General features: G+C 45.6%; 1 protein-coding gene across 3 annotated transcripts in view; it reads right to left on the bottom strand.

The window, feature by feature from the left end:
- Window positions 1-16109, bottom strand: part of Ube4B (Ubiquitination factor E4B) — a 423977-nt gene that overhangs the window by 375429 nt on the left and 32439 nt on the right. For all 3 annotated transcript variants that reach the window (XM_077655721.1, XM_077655722.1, XM_077655720.1), the window contains exon 2: window positions 10503-10612. In XM_077655721.1, coding sequence (XP_077511847.1) covers window positions 10503-10612 — 110 coding nt within the window. The remainder of the gene's footprint in view (window positions 1-10502; window positions 10613-16109) is intronic.

Genomic DNA, 16109 nt, shown 5'->3' with positions numbered 1-16109 from the left:
AAAGAAAGCATTTAAGCTATTACCTCTGCTATTCAGTATATCCCTGGCAAGTGAGCCAAGATGGGACTTTTATTGAGAGGAACAAAATTCTTATTGGTTGCCAACTGCGCTTTTTAATTGTACATTCCCCTCACAAGAACAACAAACCCAGTCTCCCTGTCTGCTTGAACAAGCATAAGGTTATTTTTCTTAAACAAAGTTACCATACCATTTAGGAGTCTTTTGTTTTCCTGCACGGCTACATCTCTTGGAGAGCACTTCCATAGACAGTCCACAGCTTCTAGAAGACAACAGTTGTGGTCCTCTTCATTTCTTGCTTTCAAGGCCATTTTCCTGTTCACTGCAATCAGCTCAGCTCCTCTACAGAAGGTGAAGTTTTAGACACCTTTAACAAATATGGACTAAGGCTAAATTTTACCCATGAACCACCTGACACAGCTGTTTTACAGTTTTTAGACTTCAAACAAGCCTTCTCTGAAAGACATGTTTGCTGGGACTATTACCCTCGTGCAAAAGAGGATTTGCTGCCTTATGATTCGGCACACTCGAAGACTGTCAAAAGAGCTATTGCATTGCACTGTAAGGAATCCTGTCTCAAAAAATCGTGCCAACATCAGATGCAATGAGGCTTTCAGGGTCAGATTAGCCGAATTTTGGCGACGGGTTTCCCCCCTTTGGACTTCATTACTGTCGCTGAGACCCTGCTTCAGAAACTGAAGAATGGAATACGAAGAATGGATAATGATCGTTGGCCAATAAGCCTCTGGATGTGCCATACTTGCACAAGACATCACATAACATCAAGAAAGTGGCCAACAGGCATGGTGTGTCTGTTGTTTTTTCGGCACCCAAAAGTTCTGCCCACGCATTTGATGATCCAAAAAAAAGAGGATGTCAGATAATACGGCCTGACATTCCGTTTGTGAAGTGTTCAACAGGCTTGGTATATGCCATTCACATGATTTGTGGAACACTTTACGTAGGCCATTGCATCAACAAACGATTGAAGGAACATGCCCAAATTTAAGTCAGTTAAAAGGCAAGTACGCACGGCTCGGTTGGGTGAGAAAAGGATTCAAGGCAAATTCAAGGCAAGAGTGCCAACAAGACTGTGAGTGTCGGCCGAACATGGCAATGCCATGCAAGCCTATAAGCGTGGGTGCTCGGGTCCATGGTGATGCACTGTTCACCATCATCCCCCTGCGGGGATGACCCTGCGGATGCTCGGGAAACCATAGTGTCGCAACACACCAACATCTGCATGTAGCAGATGCTCTTGCGGAGGGGTGTTGTGTATGAATGCTTGTCCTACTGCGTTTTCAACGCTCACAAGATGGTCAGTTGTTGAACATGCTTTCTTGAATCCACATTGGTGGATGTCCAAAAGTTCATGGGATTCGAGAGCAAATATTAACCTAATATCTAAGACATTTCCAAAAGGTCTGGCGAGACAACTCGTGAGTCATCATCATTATCAGCCTGACTATACCCACTGCAGGGAAAAGGCGTCTCCTATGTCTCTCCAATTAACCCTGTCCTTTGCCAGCTGCGTCCACACTATACCTGCAAACTTCTTAATCTCATCTGCCCATCTAGCCTACTGCCGCCCCTTGCTATGCTTGCCTTCTCTTGAAATCCACTCCGTTACTCTTAAGGCCGAGCGATTATCTTGCCTTCACATTACACGCCCTGCCCAAGCCCATTCCTCCCTCTTGATTTCGACTAGGATGTCATTAACCCCCGTTTGTTCCCTCACCCACTCTGCCCGCTCCGGTCTCAAAGCTACACCTATCATTTTTGTAGGGAAAGCTAGCATTTCAAGCCTTCAGCGTGGCCACCCCGTGGCCACCGTGGCGGCCCGTGGCTGGTCACGAGGTAGATCACGTGGTTGGTCACGAGGTGCGCAGCAGCTGACAGCGACACGGCCCTCCGGCGGGACCGAGTGGGAGGGGGGGGGGGGCACAGAGGGGGAGAGTCAACCCACGTCCAGGGACGAAGAAGGAACGGCCAGCGAAACAGAGCGGCGAAACTGACTTTGCAATTGGACTGAGCGAGTTCCACTCAGCCAGCTGTAGCTATCGTGTCACTCCAGGTATAACCAGAGCTAAATCACAGCCAATTTTTCTTTCCATGACTCGCTGTGTTGTCCTCAACTTAAACTGGACCCTTTTCGTTAGCCTACACATTTCTGCCCCATAGGTGAGTACTGGTAAGATACAGCTGTTGTGCACTTTTCTCTGGAGGGATATTGGTGAGTGCTATTGGTCTATAACTACCAGGAGAGGTTGACGGCTTTCCAGGTTTCAGGAATGGTAGAATAAGATTTTTCCATGCTTGCAGTAATTTTTCTAATTTCCATATTTTTCAAGAGAGCAGCAGCTTTGAAGAAATGGGTCAGCATTTCGTAATGTATTTTATCGGAGCTAGGTGCTCTCCATTTACTGGTCTATATTATTACTTCATGTATTTCTTGAAGTGTGATTAAGTTGTTAGAAAGCTCACTTGAACTGTCACTTGTCGGACGTCTGTTTTTCAGCTGTGTTTTTCTACTTTAAAAATTAATGTGTAATGTGAGAACTAGAGACTGCTGAAAAATGCTCCGCTAGTACGTCTGCTTGTTTATCAATACTTGTTTTGTGTTCCTTGTGCAGAGGGAAGAGGGACAGTGAAGTAGCTACCATTCAATTTACATGCTTGCTCCCATATTTCACTCTGCCACCTACCAAATACTGGCCTAGAACCCCCCCATCCTTCTGCAGCACTGAGCTCACCTGGGTGCCCGTGCACTCGCGAAGCTTGGCAAAGAGGCCGCCGATTCTTTAGCCCGAGGGTATAGAAACCGGGCACAGGCGGACTTCATGGGGGGATCCTCAAAGGAACGGGCGTGTACCTTCGCTGAACTCATTGCGAATACTCGTGAAGGATGGTGACTGCTAAAGCTTCATATCTGGCATTAAGATTTGGGTTGCAACACTCCTCCCTCACTGCCAGGTAGCAAGACCTTTGGTACCGTCTGCAAACGCGGTACCAACCCTACCGACCCATCCCACCTTCCTGCCCTCTGCGCAATGCACAGAAGGCAAACCTGACCCATATCCTCATGGCCTGTCCGGCTTTACCTGGGAGGACTGGGGACCTCACTACGCTCCATGGACCCGGCAAGACAAAAAGAACGTCGCCAGCAGCGCCTGGGAGGCCCGATTTCCTCTGCACAATTTTTCTCCCTCTCTCCCTCTTTGCCGTGATTGAACTGTTTATGGAAGATACAGTTTTGCCACGATGTTTTCTCAGCACACCTATGGATATGCCTGGCTGTGGCTCTCGCCTTTTTGAAATTTATAAGGTTTTCAAGTCATCTACGACATCTACACCAAATGACCCAGGCTTTGTTTTGTTTCTCTGTCACTTCTCAACATTCCTGTTTATTCCAAGCTTTATGATTTTGTCACACCATTCCCAAGGATTCAGGAATAGACAGCCATGTGGCAGTAATTATACAAGTTATGAACATTTCATTCAGTTCGTCTATACCGCAATCATCTGAAATAATTTTCTCGGCTCGCTTTTTCTCCGAAAAGTGCCCAGTCGGCTAAGTGCAACTTCTAACAGTGAGGGTTGTTTGGGATAATTGATGGCGAGGATGATAGGCTGATACTGGGAGGCAAATCATCACTTAGAAGGACTTAGTTGTAGGCCAGTTGGTAGGACATCGTGAGGAGCAAAACCGCTAAACCGCAAATGTTCAGTTGTCAGGTCCGCCCTGTGTTGTCGCCTGCCTCAGTCCCGTCCTGTTTTGCGGTTTTGCTCCTCACAATGATCACTTGCGTACGGGTTATCTAAAACATCCCACTTAAAATCTATAAAAGCAGATGGTGAACTAAAATATAAATTCAAGCAGCTCATTTTTCAAGTGCTTGGAGGGCAGTACGTGTGCTTTCCCATATTCAGCAGGCACACGTTATTGCGCACAATAAATATTCTAAAATAAGGCCTGTAGTGCCCATTTGTTCAGTACCCTGAAAAGAGGAGTGTGCATTAAAATCCCCGCTACCAGATATGGCTCTGGCAGCTGTTCAAAAAGTGCTTCTAAGTCATGTAGTGTTACAGATAATGTGGCTGAAGATATACCGAGCATCTTGAATAAACAGCGCGAACAAAGACGAGCACAAAAGACAAGAAAGCGAACGACACGGCGCTGCGTCGTGTCGTTCGCTTTCTTGTCTTTTGTGCTCGTCTTTGTTCGCGCTGTTTATTCAAGATGCTTAACCAACTAGCCCGCCAAAACGTGTTAATACCGAGCATATTGTTTATGTTTTAAAGTGAAGGATGATGACTGCTAAAGCTTCATATTTGGCATTAAGATTTATTTCGTGGGTTGCAACACTGCTCTGGACAACAATAGCAGCAGCTCCAGACAGCGTACTTGCTTGCTCTAGGTCACATTGAAAGACTTCATACCTCTTTAAAATATTTTTTTGCAGAGGTCCTAAGTTGGGTCCGTATTCCCAGTTTGTGTCATAATAAAAAGCATCATAATCTGCCGCAGCAGCCACACCTGATTGGTCGAAACGCCGGAAGCAGATGTGGCGGTTCGGATGCAGCAAAAAGTGTCGAAGAAACCGGACGGCAACGTCCAACACGCTGCATGCAGCAGATGTTCAAGGACAGTCAACATGGCAGCGCGCTGTGAAGCAGAGCCTCTCGCTTCGAAGTGGACTTCTCGGTGTTACTGCATTTTCAGCACGTGAAATGACTATAAACTGTGCATGTGGCTCTTGCTTCGTCTTACTTTGCCTATAACAACTCTTGATTAAACCGCGCCAAACAAACAGGGACAAAGACAAGAAACACGTACACACACAGAGTGCAGACTTCCAACTTTTATTCGAAAAACGCTTCGAGCATTCCTTTTATACGCATGAACCCACCACATGACACAGCCTGGATCCAACACAGCAGATAAGTTTAACAGTTGAATACAACCAATCTGGAAAGCCAATCTAAAAAACCCCAAGTGTGTGCATGCCTGAACACCCTTGATACCTAGATAAAAGGAGAGAGGAATGTAAAAACCCGACGGTGAAACTAAAAACTCAAAGAGAACGAAGTATGGAAACGGCCGAACCATGTATTACGAGCGAAAACTTACTAAGCAACAGGGATGAGACGTGGAACCAACAGTAACAACAGTAAAAGATGAAGGTGCAAGCACTGTTGGTCCCTTTTGCTTAGCAAGTTTTCGCTCGTAATACATGGTTCAGCCGTTTCCATATTTCGTTCTCATTGAATTTCAAGTTTCACCGTCAGGTTTTTTACGTTCCTCTCGCCTTTTATCTAGGTATGAAGGGTGTTTAGGCATGCACACACTTGGGGTTTTTTAGACTGGTTCTCCAGATTGGCTATACTCAACTGTTAAGCTTATCTGCTGTGTTGGATCCTGGCTGTGTCATGAGGTGGTTTGGTGCATATTATAGAAATGCTCAAAGCGTTTTTCGAATAAAAGTTGGAAGTCTGCACTCTGTGTGTGTACGTGTTTCTTGTCTTTGTTCCTGTTTCTTTCGCACAGTTTAATCACGAACGAGAAGCATCAACTAGCCCACCAGGAAACCCTTCTTGCCTATAACAAATTGGGTGGACGATAAATTTGGCCTATTTCGTTGGACGGTTGGGTAGCTCCTAGCCCTAAAGAGCGCCAGTTTATTTTAGAAATTGGTTATCTTCATCCAAACCAGATGGCGCCACTATCACCAACGTTATCTCATCTGCGTACATTGAATGATGTAACATAAACCATAATGTCCCGTAAAATGCTTGCATTTACTGTGTGTAAACGTGCATTTCCTATTCTAGAACTCTATTAGCTCTATAAACGTCCTGCATCATGATCGTGTGTAATGCCTGGCAGTGTGAAACCGCTCATGTGCACGGACGGTCAGTTGCCAGCTACACATTACTGCAGTGATGCGTTTGACATGCCAGAGGTGGTTTTTTCGACGTCCCTTACAGTTCTCAATAGCTACAGTGGTGTGGCTCTGCATTGAGCTCGCGAGTTAGCTTGCATTTGAGTTTTTCAGGCATCAATGTGGGCATGCGTGCGCTTTGTACCATGGCAAACCGACGAAAACATTGTCTGCGAAGTCCCCCAACGCATATATAATGAGAAACAGTGCAAGATTTTTTAACAGCTCATCCCTTTAATTTATTTGCTGCAGAAAAATTAAAAACCCAACAACATCTAGCGGTTCTTGCAGTGCCTGCATAAAAGGAACGAAAAACATAAATTACCGTTTGCACAACTGTCCAATCACAGCACCAACTTACGTTCAGCGATGTTGCAGACAAGTTGTCACGGTATCCTGGTTCAGCACGGCATGAAGCACGCATGGTGCATCAAGTGAGTGCATGCCATAAATTTTCCTTTCCCTTCCCTTTTAGTTTCAAGACAAATGTGAAACATTGTGTTTGCAATCGACAGCTGCAGCACGGCTGCAGCAGCCGTTGTCCGTCACTGAAAAGCCATGCGTAGTTGCGTACAATATTTTCTTCTTTAAGTACACCTCCGGACTTTACGATGCAGAAAAGAGTATCTGAAGTACTATTTCCATTTGTTGAAGTCCATTGGGTAAATAAAGCAGCTTTGATATTACCCCTTTACAGTGGAATCCGATGCGCAATTAAACTTGTGGCTGAATTTTTCTTCTGTCGCATTGGTCACATTCCATTTCTTGGCAAACAGCAATAGCGCCGCTGGACGTTTCACTGCAGCAACCGCCGCAGCGCAGTGACACCTTGCCACTGCTCACAATCGCAACCAAACCAAGATCCACTTCCGGCATTTCGACCAATCAGGTGTGGCCACTGCAGCAGATTATGACGCTTTTTATTATGACAAAAACTCAGAATAGGACTTTTGGTATTTTGTAGACATAGGATGACCGGAGAAAGCAAGCTCAAAAAAATTTTTACATCGCTGTAGTTTATTAAAAATCCATGACAATTCCAAGAAATTAAAAATGCCATGCTAATGAGTTTTTGGGCCTATTATTGAGGTAGATTTTTTTTCGCTCATGAGAGCTACACCTCCACTGAAGCCGGGGTGAACTTGACATGTCCATCACCTCCTTAGAGGTGCTGGAGGACCACAGAGTAGCTGCGGGTGCACGAGTTTCAGGCCTCTCGAGATTGGGGGAAACCTTGCGGGCTGCCGACTGAAGAGCCAGCGAGCCCTTTGTCACAGGTAGCAGGGCACCCTTTCTTGCATCTGCCGGGGGCACAGATGGCCCTGCTTCAGGCTCACTGTATGTGGCCTAGCCAGGAAATGTAGGCCATCGTGGTGTCCTGCCCTGTTGCACCCCATCGGCGAAATTTGTTTTTCCTATGAACAGGTACGTTCCTCGTGTTTGTGCGAACCGTTTTCGTGCTTCCTGAAATGTTATATTTTCCTTAGTTTAGATAGTTATCTCCTTCCCTTTCTTCCAGGATGGACACGATCACGAGTATGCAGGTTGGTCCCTAACACAGTTAGCGCACTTTGGTGCAGTGTTGCACTGCACGGACTCAATGGTCATTTGATGCACATTTGGCACAGGCTTGCCAGCCGCGACAGCTCTGGGAGCCATGGCCGAATCTATGCCACTTGAAGCACCTTCTGGGATTTCGGATGTATGGTCAGACAGTTATTTTCATGTACACTTGTGTACGGCATATGGGAGTTAGCTAGAGGTGAAAGTCAGGACAATAAGTTTTGTTGGTGTTTCCTTCACATCTTTCCGAATTTTGATACGCTTATGTAAGTCAGGTTCTGGTCTTTCAGGCCCTCCAACATTTCTTCTTACGTCAGAGTCAGGAAATCATGTTCTGAGATTACACCTTTGACTATTAAATAATCTGTGGGCGCTGATGGAGACAGGGATGTCTCCGAAGGTCACTATGTTTTGAGTTTGGAGCATTGAACATTAGCTCGGATCTCAAGGAGCAGGTCGCCATTGGCTACCTTCATAAACTTGTAGCCAAAGCCTAGGACAACAGTCAGACATTTAGAGACAATGAACAGTGAAATGATTCAGGCTGGTTTTTCTGTTTCACTATGTGCCACATAGTATCTCGGGAAAGCTTGTTTTGTTCTTTGAAAAAATTGTGTAGTTACATCGGCCCACACCTTTTTCTTTTTAGGGCAATCATTTGTTGCATGGGAAGCCATGAAGATTGTTTGTTTTTTGGCCACAGAGCCAGCTGCCCACCACGAAGCCTAATGAGGAGACGGCCAGCTCTACACCCCAACTAAAGTAGTTGACCACACAAGGTTAACTAACCCTAGCCGCTGCAAAAAAAGGGAGAGGAGAGTAGGAGAAAGAAAATAAAAAACCAAAGGATAAAGGGAAGGACAGGAAAAGGCAACTGTCGATTTCCCTTGGTCGGGTCAGGCCGGAGGTGCCGTCTACGGGAAGCTGAGGCCAAAGTGGTGTGTCGCCTCTGCCGAGGGGCCTTAAAGGTCCAAACGCTTGGCATCGGCTCAACCTACAAAATCCCCTTTTCCCCTGGACATGGCGATGCCACGCAAGCAAGGCTAAGCGTTGGTGCTTCAGTCTGTTGTGGCGCACTGCCCACCATCATCCCCCTGCGTGGGATGTCCCTTCGGATGCTCGGGAACCCATAATGTCACCACTCACTAACATCTGCATATTACAGACGCCCCTGCGGGGATAACACAAACTGTTGTTTGGCGCGTTCGTCAGAAGGCATTCAACCTTTGGCGTAATTGCACTACGGTTCTGCATCGTCCTGCAGTTTTCAATTTGCTGCCATGGAGGTTCAATGCTTTTGTGTTATGCTTTATCTTTGGGTTGTTGTTGTTGACATAAGTGCAATCGTATGAATCGACATCTCAATATGTGTGGTGGGTCGCTCTTGAAACTTCCTTTCTACATGAAAAATGCTTGCGGTGAATGTCTTCGGAGGGGAAAAACATTCATTGTTATATATAGACTGCAGAAGAGGCAATATTTTGACAACAAAAACAGTCAAACTTAACTCAAATATGACCACACTGCTACACTGGGGCCTCCAGGTCCCATTAATTCTATTTGATAAATGTGCTTTGCTGAAAGAATTTATTCTGAAGGAGTAACGTGAGGTTCACCCTTCCATGTGATTAGAGAGAAACAAAAACGGTCTTCTTCCTTGTACACAGTGCAAGGGAGGACGTGGCGCCAGGCGATGGTGGCAGCAAATCCCTTTCCTATCTACCAGCATGTGTCATATGAGGCATGCAAAAACTGCAATATTGCCAACAATGTTTGTATTGTTTGTTTGGTCATTCTTCAAACCTGCCAGCACACGGCTTTATCGCTTTGTGTGTGATGAAAGATGCGACCAGTTTTATCTCGATTGGTCGCATCCAGGCAGAGCTGCTTCTATGATGTTCCAGACTGTTGTGGTAATTTTGCACGCCGTATCTCGAAAGCTTGTTATAAGCCTTAAGATGAGCACAGCAGAGAGCAGCGCACATTCTATTCCCTGCCGCCGAGTGATTCAGTCCACTGCGAGTGCAAGCCAGCCCAATTTTGGAAGCCTTGTTTCACTGCCTTCCTCACTGCCTGGAATGCCGTCACCAAAACGCAACAATATAGTCGCTGCTTATTCAATTCTTTTACATTCCAACACTTGGGCAGGCTTGCCTAAGAGTTGCTGTGAATTAAAACAAAGAAAGCAGCACGCATACCACAGTTTTCACATGTCTCACGTGACCTGAACAAGTCTTTTACGTCACAGCAGCCGTTTGGCTGTTGAAACTTGCACAGGATGAGAGAAAAATTTTCCAATTGCAAAATATTAACTGGCGCGATCCTCCAAGTGGCTGCCTAATGCATTGTAAAGAACAATAACACAACTAAAACCACTCCTTGAGTGATGTATATGAAACAAATGAAAAGCTCTGGCTGCGAATGCTGCTTTTAAAATCTTCCGCAGCAGCATCCATGCACCTCAAACTTTGGACAGAGCAAAAGGAAGAGAAGCAAGGATAATGAAGTGTGCACGGCTGGTACATGATGTGTCCTGCACAGTTGGGCTGGATGATGTTTTTTCACATATTTCATGCACAGTGAGAATAACTCTGCATTTTTAGGACTTTGCCACAAAAGGGAGTCATATTCCTACTGCTCAATCCATGTTATCTGTGGCCAAGTAGTAGCCAAACTGTAAACAATTTCCCTACTTGCCATCGTTCTCAATAATCACACCGCCAGTGTTCACACCAGCCAGCTGAATAAAACCAACAAAATCCACTGATAGGTTCCATACCAGCCATTAGTCAATGAGTGGTCATATGCACATTTTCAATGGCTTTGCTATGGCCTCCAGCATCAGCTGGCTGTTTGCAAACTTTTTAGACTAATAAGCAAAGTGAAAGTTAAAAAAACACTTTCTACAGGCGAAGACTGCTCTCTCCTGGTAATGCTAACTCCCAACACTTGATAATTGTAAGCATGGGTGCACAGCACCTGTAGCGACCACTGCCCTCCTCCTCCTCCGTCTCCATGGTGACTGCTGTTATGCCCTCCTGCGGGCATGGCTCACTTGAGGCTAGCCGTGCCAAGCGCCGTCTCCGCAGCTGAAAGAGAGACAACAAATCTGTTTACCAAGCAAGCTTCTGCTGCCCAGGTGGCCCTCCAGCAAGGGCCATGACCTCTCTCAAATATTGCGCATCTAATGATTAGATTTTCTTTCACCTAATGTGAACTGGTCATCTACGTCATACAGGGAGTGCAATACAGCTGATGCACTCTTGGATATCGCACACGAGGGTGCGGGGTACGCCTAAATCGATTATTTTTTTTGTTAGTGAAGACACTGTTCCTAAAGCACAATGTGATATACTTCTAAGAGCACTTGCTGCTGGGCTAGTTGGTTTTGATTCATAATTAAATAGTTTTTAGGCGCAAAAAAGGACAAGACACATAGGGTAGGTGACAGGACGAAGCGCCAACTTCCAACTGATTTTATTGCATGCGTGAAACGTACTTAAATAGCTTGTCGTCACATGTGCAGATGGGTCACCTAAAGCTCAAGTACGACTTGATAAGGCGCGCTCCAGGAATTTCTTTTCACAGTCGTACAATACTATCGATGTGTCACTTACGCACAGGTCGCCTTTCTTTTTGATAAAAAACGCTTCTATCAACTCCCTAGCATTAGTATTCCAGCTTTTGCCCAGAATGCGCACATCAGTGAAGCAAGGCTCACAATTGCGGGACGGGCACTTACTAATGTGCTTAGTTAGATGTATGCCCTCCTTTTTCTGCTCTACGTTTCTCTCATGTTCCCTCGTTCGCTCATTCAGGCACCTGCCAGTCTGGCCTATGTAGGAGTGCCCGCAAGACAGGGGGATTTCGTAGACCACCCCTTCAGCACATTTCACGAACGGTCTCCTGTGCTTTGTTCCGCAGCCTCGTTCCTTGCTGTTCTCTTTATCAGTACGGGAGCAAAGGCCACCTAGCTTTCTCGGTGCCGAAAAGGCGAGCCGTACAGCATGCCGGCTGGGAACTTTTTTCAAATTATGGGCCACACGATGCACGTATGGCACCACCACTGGACTTACCTCTTCTCGAGGGACCTCTGGCCTAGCTCTACCAGTACCATTCTTTGTCTTGTTTAGGAGACTTTCAACCACCGCAGTCACGAGCGAACGGGGGAACCCGGCTGCAAAAAGCCTAGCCAATTGGTTATAAAAACTGTCCTGTATTTTGTGAGGGCATGACTTTTTGAGAGCGGATTCAAGGCAAAGCGAAGCAATCCCGCGTTTAACAAGTTTGGAATGGCAGGAGTCAAAAGGTAGCAGCTGCTTCTTTGCACGCGGAAAGTAAGACCAACAGACCCGATCACCACAGAACTCAATTTTCAAGTCTAAAAACTGTAATGACTCATGAGCAGGTAGTTCGTGTGTGAACTCCAGACCTTTTCCATGCTCTCTAAAGGCAGATAAAACACTGTCCACCGTTTTCTTAAGGTTGTAAAGACCTTCTTTAGTTAAAACAATCATAAAATCATCAACATACCTAAATACTTTAAAACCTTGTCAATGGGTAAAACTTGCTGCAGAGCTTGGTCAGTATGAGATAAAAAGATGCGACATAGCACCGGTGCCACACAGGACCCAATGCATATGCCTGATTTCTGCAGAAAAAACTGCTGGTCAAAAGTGGTAAAAGTAGATTCCAGGTAAAACTGTAATAAGGTTAAAAAGTCATCTATGGAAATACCGGCTGAGTTCTGAAAAGAAATCGGGTCATTTTCCTCAATACATTCCCTAACAGCGGAGAACAAGGGGCCATGAGGGACTGAATAGAACAAATCTACAACATCCACTGAAAAAGCACTCCCAACATCAGGGTTGGTTTAAAAAAATTCACAAATATCATTTGACCGTTTTGTCAAAAAAGGATCATTTACATGCAGCTTGGACAGGTGCTTAGTCAAACACATGCTAAGATTTTTCTGCCACGTGCCTTTTTCGGTTACGATAGTTCGTAACCGAAAAAGGCACGTGGTTACGATAGTTCGTAACCGAAAAAGGCACGTGGTTACGATAGTTCGTAACCGAAAAAGGCACGTGGCAAAAAAATCTTAGCATGTGTTTGACTAAGCACCTGTCCAAGCTGCATGTAAATGATCCTTTTTTGACAAAACGGTCAAATGATATTTGTGAATTTTTTTAAACCAACCCTGATGTTGGGAGTGCTTTTTCAGTGGATGTTGTAGATTTGTTCTATTCAGTCCCTCATGGCCCCTTGTTCTCCGCTGTTAGGGAATGTATTGAGGAAAATGACCCGATTTCTTTTCAGAACTCAGCCGGTATTTCCATAGATGACTTTTTAACCTTATTACAGTTTTACCTGGAATCTACTTTTACCACTTTTGACCAGCAGTTTTTTCTGCAGAAATCAGGCATATGCATTGGGTCCTGTGTGGCACCGGTGCTATGTCGCATCTTTTTATCTCATACTGACCAAGCTCTGCAGCAAGTTTTACCCATTGACAAGGTTTTTAAAGTATTTAGGTATGTTGATGATTTTATGATTGTTTTAACTAAAGAAGGTCTTTACAACCTTAAGAAAACGGTGGACAGTGATTTATCTGCCTTTAGAGAGCATGGAAAAGGTCTGGAGTTCACACACGAACTACCTGCTCATGAGTCATTACAGTTTTTAGACTTGAAAATTGAGTTCTGTGGTGATCGGGTCTGTTGGTCTTACTTTCCGCGTGCAAAGAAGCAACTGCTACCTTTTGACTCCTGCCATTCCAAACTTGTTAAACGCGGGATTGCTTCGCTTTGCCTTGAATCCGCTCTCAAAAAGTCATGCCCTCACAAAATACAGGACAGTTTTTATAACCAATTGGCTAGGCTTTTTGCAGCCGGGTTCCCCCGTTCGCTCGTGACTGCGGTGGTTGAATGTCTCCTAAACAAGACAAAGAATGATACTGGTAGAGCTATTAGTAAAACGAGCTTTTGGGCAAGTTGGTTACTTTGCTTCCACATAACTGCAGCGTAAAAAATTAAGAGCACAAAAAAGGGGAGAAGGCCAGAGGAGAGCTAGGGGAGCTAGGCCAGAGGTCCCTCGAGAAGAGGTAAGACCAGTGGTGGTGCCATACGTGCATCGTGTGGCCCATAATTTGAAAAAAGTTGCTAGCCGCCATGCTGTACGGCTCGCCTTTTCGGCACCGAGAAAGCTAGGTGGCCTTTGCTCCCGTACTGATAAAGAGAACAGCAAGGAACGAGGCTGCGGAACAAAGCACAGGAGACCGTTCGTAAAATGTGCTGAAGGGGTGGTCTACGAAATCCCCCTGTCTTGCGGGCACTCCTACATAGGCCAGACTGGCAGGTGCCTGAATGAGCGAACGAGGGAACATGAGAGAAACGTAGAGCAGAAAAAGGAGGGCACACATCTAACTAAGCACATTAGTAAGTGCCCGTCCCGCAATTGTGAGCCTTGCTTCACTGATGTGCGCATTCTGGGCAAAAGCTAGAATACTAATGCTAGGGAGTTGATAGAAGCGTTTTTTATCAAAAAGAAAGGCGACCTGTGCGTAAGTGACACATCGATAGTATTGTACGACTGTGAAAAGAAATTCCTGGAGCGCGCCTTATCAAGTCGTACTTGAGCTTTAGGTGACCCATCTGCACATGTGACAACAAGCTATTTAAGTACATTTCACGCATGCAATAAAATCAGTTGGAAGTTGGCGCTTCGTCCTGTCACCTACCCTATGTGTCTTGTCCTTTTTTGCGCCTAAAAGCTATTTAGTGATGTACTTCCTAGAATTTCAAACCACCGTGCTGTATTGCTTCATGCACCTTCTGCCTCTACAAATGAAATCTGGAGAACTTGTACATTTTCAAATTTTTCTAAAACAAATGACATGACAATAATAGATGTGCTTTCTTGCCATTTGGATGAATTTGATAACAGCATTGATAATATACATATTTTTTGGCATTAGTCTAAGCATATTGTGCCAAACATTAAGAAAGCCAAAGGTAAGATTTCCAGGGAGACAGAGAAACTACGGAGGCAGAAGAGATCTTGCCTCCCAACGCTTCATGCAGAAGATGAAAACAGAATTTCAGATTTGTCCTGTATAATGAGCAATCAAGTACCCATAAACAAAAAAAACATTACTATGGGGAATCATTACCTAATTTCATAACATAACCAGAAGAACTTCGAACACCTATTTCACCTAAATCCTTGGACTGCGATACATTCAAAATTAACAAGTATATGATTTTGCATTAATATCCAATGCATCTAGCAACCATTTGAAATCTGTTTTTACTAAAGATGATGGTGCCCTACCTTCCTTTCATGTTTTCTTGCCACATATGCGAGACCTCACAATTTGGTTCGTTTATGCAGTTTTGTCGTCCCAGACTCAGGCTATGAGGGGAGGGCTCTGGATAATTTTGACCACCCAGGGTTCTTTAACCCTTTCGCTGTCACAGATGTACCGGTACGTCTTCGTGCTTCCCCTCTCACAGTGTCACTGACGTACCGGTACGTTCTCTATCGTGCGTTCAAAATTTCGTGCCCGAGCGCAAAGCTGGCACTCCTGGACTAGCCATACCATCCGTTGGATCTTTCTGCAAGTTCGTATTTTCGCCACGCACTGTGTTGGTACATGTATTGAAGAGTACGGTGTGACAGCCACTCCTCCCTCTCTCTTTGCTGAGTGCTGTGGTTGCTCCGTGTTCACTGGACCATGCGTCGCGCGCGCGTGGTTATGGGTTCAAGGGTTGTTCTGCCACCTCCACTGGTTTGAAGGTTTTTATTTTTCTTCTGTTGGCGTGTCTGCTACGGCACATCAAGTTCAGGAGCACGCCCGTTGCCTCTCCGAAAAGAGACGGACACATGACTCGATTGCTGGTTTTGCTCTCTCGCCGCACCCTCGCTTCTGGCTTGCAGCAGCAAACGTAAGGCCCCTCAAATTGCTTTAGCCTTTTTCCATCTCCCTCTGTCTTCTTGACCACACAACGTTCCATTTCTCTCCGTTGTGCGGGCCACTGAAAGCGCATCCTCCCTGCGCGCGGTTACTTTTGGATGGCGGGACCTTCGTCTGCTCATTGGAGCGGTGGCTCTTCCGATTCTGAATACGAGCCGAGCTCGAATTCGGACTCGGACAGCATCTCATCCGAGGAAGAGGCGAGTTCCGCATTGTCAGATTCGGATGTTGAAACGGTGGGACCATTGTCCCGGAAGCGTGCACGGCAAACGGAAACTATGTGGAAGAAAGGCGATTTCTCACCGCCGTTGTTTCCTTTCGACGCATCACGTTCAGGACCGTCCAAAGAGCGCAACTCTTCAACCAGATGCGCAAGAACGTGACTATTTCAAGCCGTTTTTTGATGAGCCAATCGTTTCACACATCATGAGTGAAACGAATCCGTTCGCGCAAGTGAAGACAAGCGCACAAGGAGTTGCGCGCACGTTGCGGCTGAGAGCTTGGGTGGAGACAGATGTAGCAGAAACATATTGTTTTCTTGCAGTCGTTCTGCTGATGGGCCTGATAAGAAAGAATGCCTTGCAAGACTACTGGAGCACAAATCCTATGTT

The sequence above is a fragment of the Amblyomma americanum genome, chromosome 2 (genome assembly GCF_052857255.1).
Source record: "Amblyomma americanum isolate KBUSLIRL-KWMA chromosome 2, ASM5285725v1, whole genome shotgun sequence".
Lineage (NCBI taxonomy): Eukaryota > Metazoa > Arthropoda > Arachnida > Ixodida > Ixodidae > Amblyomma > Amblyomma americanum.
This window is presented reverse-complemented; position numbering and strand designations above follow the sequence as displayed.